Here is a 7500-nt window from a genome sequence, read left to right as displayed (position 1 = left end):
TGAGGGGGGAGGATATGCTGTGGGTTCTCTTTCTTCTGTGAGTGTGGGGGAAGGGGGGGTTATCGAATGTTTATTGAGCGCATTGGATGAGATAATCAACCTGATCTCACAGAATTCCGTGAAATGACCACGGCCCCTTAACTCAAAAATCTGTGGCAGTTTCACGGAATCGCAAAACGTTCCGTGATGGGCCCACGGAAGAATTCCGTGAAATGAACACAGATCGCCGAAAATTCCGTGATGGGCCCACAGAAGAATTCCGTTAAATAAACACGGCCCCTTAAGTTAAGGAAAAGGTTGTGGGTGGGCTTACGGTTCCGTGACACGCGGGAAGAACGGGACGGAAAAGAAGAAATCGACTTTAGGAAACTTGACATGCGGGACACGATCCCCGGTCTCCTGGGTGAAAGTCCTGTGTTTGACCCATCCACCACCCCAACCAACCTCCTTACGCGGAATTTCGGCCTTACATAGTTCTCGCTACCGTAGTCGCTCTTCACGCTACGTCATCTTCTCATTGACTTTACACTGGCATTGTTTTCCGTGGTGGCCACATGGATTTTTCACACATTCCGTGCCACCACCACGTAATGCGCTGTTAACAATTCATGTTCATTTCACGGAATTCTGTGTGACCAGGCTGAGATAATGGATGTTTATGTTTCATGCGTGTTTACTGTATGTTCATTGTGTGTTTATGTGCGATGCATCACCGTTTTTCTTCTCTCGACTGGCCAAGACACAAGACGAAGAAAATGAAGGCTTATCTTATCTCCTCTAAAATCACAGCAGCAGATACATAACAGCAGAGACAAATGCAAGTTATTAGCTATCCAGACAGGCTGACCTGTGAAAGTCTGTCTGTCTGAATGAAAGTCTTTTCAGCAGTTTTTATTAAAGCATCACAGGATTCTAAGGGTAGCGATGATAAAGGGAGAGCGCTGGCGAGCAGCACAGCTCGAAAAGCCCGGTCACCTCGAGTTCTATGGTGGGTACATCCAGTAAATTAAGCTCCGATGATCTAAGAGCCTGATTTGGCATATAAGGTTGGGGGAGGTCAGTGATATACTGGGTAGTTACGTTTTGTAGAAAAATTAGTGAAATAAATTGCATTTTATGGCTGACAGGCTCTGTATGTCTGCCCTTAACCCTCCTAGGGGTTACCTCTGTAAAGATTTGTGGTCTTTAACAATCCCTTTTGGACTCGGCTGCATTGCCCAAATGTTATCAATCCCAGCATTTACAGTTAATCCAAGTCCCAAAGATTGTAAAATTAAAAGAATGGTTGCAAATCACCGTGTGTGTGTGTGTGTGCGCGCGCTTGTTTTACTATATTCGTGGGGTCCAAAAACCGGGGAATGCAGTATACTTGTGGGGTCTGCACAGCCTTGTGGGCCCCAATCACTGGACCCCACAAGGTTAAAGGTCTGTTTGAGGGTTAAGACTTGGTTTTAGGATTAGGGTTAGAATTAGGTTATGGTTAGGGTGAGGGTAAGGGTTAAGGTTAGGCATTTAGTTGTGATGGTTAAGATTAGGGTAAGGGGCTAGGGAATGCATTATGTCAATGACGGGTCCCCACAAAGATAGTGAAACAAACGTGTGTGTGTGTGTGTCTCTCAGCTGCTGTGACCTTCTAGTCTGTGCGGAATATGTTTGAAACACTGACAATACATCCCCCTGCCCCCTCCCTCTCAATAGTCTTGCATCCATGGTAACCTGTGACGCCATGGAGACCTCCCTTAAATCTCCCTGATAGTTCAAAGATGCTCTATTGGGACTGTGCGTCATGACCTGCCTGTTTCTGACTCAGACATAAGAAAGATCCACTCACTGACAGATGTAATTGTGTGTGTGTGTGTGTGTGTGTGTGTGTGTGTGTGCGTGCGTGTTTAGGTGTGTATCGAGACCTACGTGTCCAGCTGTCACCAGCGCAGCATCAACACGGCGGTCCGAGCCACGCTGAGCCAGATACTGGGAGACCTGACGCTGCAGCTACGACACCGACAAGAGGTCACTCCCTGATAAAAAACACACACACACACACACACACACACACACACACACACACACACACACACACACACACACACACACACACACACACACACACACACACACACAGCAGAACTGAAAATATAATGCTATACCACTCTAGGTTTAGGAGAAACAAGACAAACAATAAGACAAATGAACTGACTCACCCAATAACCCTCTGAGCTTTTTACCAGAGTGGCATCACACTGTCACATACACCAGCACATTTGTGTCGACACAACCGCCCCCAAAAAAGCCCCCGCTCACAGTAACATGCCTCCTGCTGTGTGCTCCTCCACAGGGTGCAGATGGAGACGAAGTGACTGCTCCGCCGATGCATAGAAGAGGTACCTCATCATCATCAGTGCTATTCTAGTCTATATCCATGACGTTCCACTTCCGGGATTGATCCGGTGCTGTCTGAATTTTCGCCGGATTTCACTCTTTTCAGCCGGATGTCCGTTACCTTCCTTTTCTTTGTGTTGGCGTTCTAAACTCTGGTGGATTTCTGAGGACTCTGGTTAACTGCTCCTTAGATCTCTGCAGGGTAAATCCAGACAGCTAGCTAGATAGATAGATAGATAGATAGATAGATACTTTATTCATCTTGAGGAAATTTTAGGAGGATTTTAGCTAGACTATCTGTCCAATCTGAGTTTTCTGTTGAACGACTAAAACTACTTTTGAACGTACACGTTCCACCAAAACAAGTTCCTTCTCCACAGCGCTGTGGAGGAAGATCTGGGAATGCGAGACTAGTGCTATTCTCCACCAGACAGACAGACAGACAGACAGACAGATGGTAAATTAAAGTCTTAATGTGTAGAAGCAACGGATAAATAGAGAAGGCAGGGAGAGAAATCACAAACCGAAGGTTGGTGGGAAGCACCATCTGCCATTCCCACTTCTCTTTAATTTTTTTGCCTCTCTCCTCTTTCTCTCTCTCTAGACGATAGATGGATGATAGATGGATGGATAGATAGATGGATAAATTGATAGATGGATAGATGAATAGATTGATGGATAGATGGATGGATAGATGGTAAATTGATAGATGGATGGATTGATTGATTGATTGATAGTAGGGCTGCATGATATGAGGAAAACTGCGATAACGTTGAATATCGCGATGATATTACTTGCGATAAATAGACAGATATTAAAGTGTACTCAGTTCTGCATTTCTGCTGCTTTCAGTATTTGGCTAAAATACAGCACATTGCTTGTTGAATTACAAAAAAACCAGAAACCAACATTATTTTATTGAACAAACTGAACATTGAATTGGACATATAAAGCACCACTTAAAAAGTGCAGTTTTCTACTGATAGTCTTTTTTTTCCACTAACTCTGAGCGTCTTTCGTGATGTGTCGCAGCCTTTCGCTTTATTGCGCCAGTTGATATCGCAGTTAGGATACAAAAATGATATATTTTGCAGCCCTAGATAGATAGATAGATAGATAGATAGATAGATAGATAGATTGATTGATTGATTGATTGATTGATTTGTATTTGAATTCTTACTGAGAAACGTATGGTGAAGTTTGGACAGATTTGGACATACCCCAAGGAAGCTTGTGTAGGTTTGTAGCTGAGGCCAACAAAGTCCAGCGTAGACTGGTGGAAACTGCAGCTGGGCCGACCTACAAACTGTGTGTTGCGTTGTCATGTGAAGTGAGCATTAAAGCCTCGTGGAGCAGCTCATGGCTGAGGACTTTAAGTCTTCTTTAGTGTTCGGTACCGACCGTTTTAAAGCTGTTATGAAGCCACTGTGATCACCAGTCTGCAGGTAGAGAGAAACGCCTTCTTAGCGAGACTGTCGGGGCTTCTTTACGACACGATACAGTCACACACACTCTGCAGGCAGACAGACAAACGGGTCCACAGAGACGCTGTGGATTGATTTGATTTGTTACAAAGAAACAAGGGTGGCAGGAGACAGGGGAAAGTCATTATTTTTTTATCACTTCATGTACATATAAAGAAAAAGTAGATTTCGTGAATTTACTTGTTTGTGTGTGTGTGTGTGTGTGTGTGTGTGTGTGTGTGTGTCTGTCTGTGTGTGTCTCTTTGTCGGTGTGTACATGTGTGTGTCTGTCTGTGTGTTTCTCTTTGTCGGTGTGTACGTGTGTGTCTGTCTATGTGTGTCTCTTTGTCGGTGTGTACGTGTGTGTGTGTGTGTGTGTCTCTATGTGTGTGTGTGTCTGTCTGTGTGTGTCTCTTTGTCGGTGTGTACGTGTGTGTGTCTGTCTGTGTGTGTCTCTTTGTCGGTGTGTACGTGTGTGTGTGTGTGTGTGTCTGTGTGTGTGTGTGTGTGTGCAGATGTGTCCCCGACCAGCCAGGCTCTGTGTGAAGATGTGGTGACGGTTCTGACAGTTTTCTGTGAAAAACTGGAGTCTGTGGACAGGTAACACAATTTTTTATTTTTTTTTGCCAGATATTGCGATCACGATTAGGCCTGCAGTTGACAATTTTCACTTCATAAGCTGTGTACCTGTGTTATTACACTATCTGGGTCACATGGCAGTGATATAACCGAAAGATGGATCCTGGGATTTGTTTAAAACTTTAAAATGTTTTAAAAAGTAATACATTTAATATTTTTGATAATGACAGAGATAATTATACTGTTAATCGCAATTATTTCTGGGACAAGTAATTGTTCAACAAAATTAAGTGAAAAAATAAGAAATAAAAAATAAGCATGGGACATTGAACAGTCAAACACAGAACAATCATCACAATAGCTAAAGTTATCATAATAATGAAAACAATTCTAATAAAAAAACATCAGAACTTTCCTGTAAACTGACATTTCTGATCTGCGTCAGTTCAACAGCAGCATTTACGTATTGCACCTTCTACCATCCTGTTAAATAAAGTAATAAAATGTCAATGAAAAATCCACTGAAAATAGGACATTTCTGCAAACAATCTGTGATATGTAAACATTATTCCAGCGTTTATGTTACGAAAAAAAACCCAGTAAATATGAGAATAAAAAGAGGAATACAAAATGTTTAACCAAACGTAACGGCAAACATTCAGCTAAATATTGCACATTCGATTAATCTTCACCGTTAGCTAATCGCATTCTTTCTAAATCGTGGTTTCGATAAGATGAGCCGTGGTCAAACTGTGAGGTAGGGCACAGAGCGCCATCATCGCTTCTGGAATCGTTTGCGCCTTGAAAGGTCAGCGGCAACCAGAGGTGGAAAAACTACAAAGATATTCTACTTGAGTAAAAGTACTATTACTTTGATTAACTTTTACTTAAGTGCAAGTAAGATTACCGGTATAAAAATCTACACAAGTAAAAAGTAGCTTACTGTATTTCAAATTTACTCAGAGTAAAAGGTACTTAGTTACTTTTTAATAGCGAAGGGGGTATGTACTTTTTTATATTTATACTTCATATCTCATTTATACGTATTATACTTTAATGAAATCACAGTATTTTGTGATTTGAAAAGGGCACAAAGCCATAGGGCGCTTTCGATTAAAATTTGTTGGCAGATACAAAAAACAACTACCTTTTTTATTTACTTTCTTTTAGCTAAGTAACGGATGAGATTTAAAATGTAGCAAAGTACAATACTTCTAACAAAACATACTTAAGTCAAAGTAAAAGTACAGAATATGCCTCAGTTCAACACCAGCGTCTACACATTGTACCTTCTACGATCATGTTAAATAAAGTAACACAAAGTAAATGAAATGATAAATGAAAATAGGACATTTCTGTAAACAATCTGTTGTAACCTTATTCCAGCAATTATCTTATGAAAAAACTGTAAAAATCATAAAAAGAGGAATAAAAAATGTTAAACCAAATGTTACACCAAACACCACCAAATTCAACTAAATATTGCACATTCGATTCATGGCGGTCTTTACGATTAGCTTATGGCATTCTTTCAAATCGCCATTTGGATGTGAAAAGGATGAATGGCTCAGCCCTGGTGTGTAAGAATCCCTTTTTGTTGCGTCTCTTCACCCTCCAGTGATAACCAGCTCCTGCAGCTGCTCTACCTGGAGTGCCTCCTCTCCATGCTCAGCAGCTGTCCTCCCACAATGCACCTGTCCAGAGGGTTCACCGACCTCGTGTGGTAAGACATGTAACTCTGCTATAATCCTGTGTTTATGAAATGGTGTCAGTGATCTAATTTAAATGTTCAGGAGATGCTTTATGTGACACCTTTAGGAAGCCTTTTGTCCAGTTAATGATAGTTTAAGATATCTTGGATAATGGGTTTATGTAGAGATGCTCCGATACCAGATACCAGTATCGGAAAAAGCCGCCAATACTGCCTAAAATGCTGGTATCGGGAAGTACTGGAGTTTATGCACCGATCACATACCACATACTTTAGCCCAGAAGAAAATGTGCTTTGAAGTACTTTTATTTATGTTCTTTTTCCATTATGACTCACTGTCAAACTGGATAATAAAAGACAGTTCTATGGTATTCATTTTGTTTGTTCAAGTTCCACAAAAAGTTTAACCTGAGCCGCCTGTACAATATATGTATTTTTTAACAGTGTTTCCTTAAGGGGTTTTTTTAGCAGCGGGGGCAGGTCTGTCCGAACAACAACCCCTCTGATATCAGGACGATGAGCTGCCAGAACTGACTAGTTAGAACGGACCCACGGCGGTGACGTTTTTGGTGGAGCTGTTCGTTTAATAGTCGACTCGGAAGAAAGCGAAACAATAAACTCCATCAACACAACAGTATGTGGAGTTAAACTGGACGGGCCCAATAACCTCTGAATAGTTCTACTTGTTGTTAAATTGCAATGTGAGCGGCAGCCAATGGGGGGTGCATTATGTCGGCAGGATCATTTAAAAGGCAAACGCGACTACATTGTGCGTCTGCCCTATTTCTGATACCGTGGCGGCAGAAATTTTGCCATGGCGGGCCGCCACTACAAAATCAACATAGAGGAAACACTGCTCTAATGCACACGTGTCGAAGACAAGGCCCCTCGCAAATTTTGATCCGGCCCACATATCGTTTTAGGTTCACAATAAAATTTTGGCCCACCTAGTTGTGTGCCAATCCAAAAAGACGGAAAACTGTTTTCAAACTATAATTACGCAACACTTAAAGCAGAATTTGGCAGATTTGACTACTTTGAGACTCCGAAATTCCCACAGAACTAGAGAGTTTGCGTGAACAGGCTGTGAAACAGGTTGTTGTAGCCTAGTTTTAAAAATGTAATCATTGTTTTGCTCGATGTGCGAAATTCTATGATCACTAAGGAACTCTTTAGCTGACTTTTTAGAGCTGTATGTCGACCAAACTCTAAGTGAGAAGACTATGTTGGAAATGCAATAATACAGTCACAAATATTTTACTGTTTTTTTGATTAAATAAAAACATGTTATTTACAATACATGTCCGGCCCTTGATGTGATTCTCATTTTGCAGTTTGGCTCTTAGTGAAGTTGAGTTTGACGCCCCT

General features: G+C 41.6%; 1 protein-coding gene across 2 annotated transcripts in view; it reads left to right on the top strand.

Annotated features, from left to right (window-relative positions):
- The window catches only part of arfgef3 (ARFGEF family member 3), an 88915-nt gene that overhangs the window by 18912 nt on the left and 62503 nt on the right, over positions 1 to 7500 (top strand). For both annotated transcript variants that reach the window (XM_035992192.1, XM_035992191.1), the window contains exons 6-9: positions 1894 to 2010; positions 2336 to 2381; positions 4358 to 4442; positions 6040 to 6144. In XM_035992192.1, coding sequence (XP_035848085.1) covers positions 1894 to 2010; positions 2336 to 2381; positions 4358 to 4442; positions 6040 to 6144 — 353 coding nt within the window. The remainder of the gene's footprint in view (positions 1 to 1893; positions 2011 to 2335; positions 2382 to 4357; positions 4443 to 6039; positions 6145 to 7500) is intronic.

The sequence above is a fragment of the Sander lucioperca genome, chromosome 15 (genome assembly GCF_008315115.2).
Source record: "Sander lucioperca isolate FBNREF2018 chromosome 15, SLUC_FBN_1.2, whole genome shotgun sequence".
Lineage (NCBI taxonomy): Eukaryota > Metazoa > Chordata > Actinopteri > Perciformes > Percidae > Sander > Sander lucioperca.
Note: the sequence above shows the minus strand (reverse complement) of the source record. Positions and strands in the feature narration are given on the sequence as shown.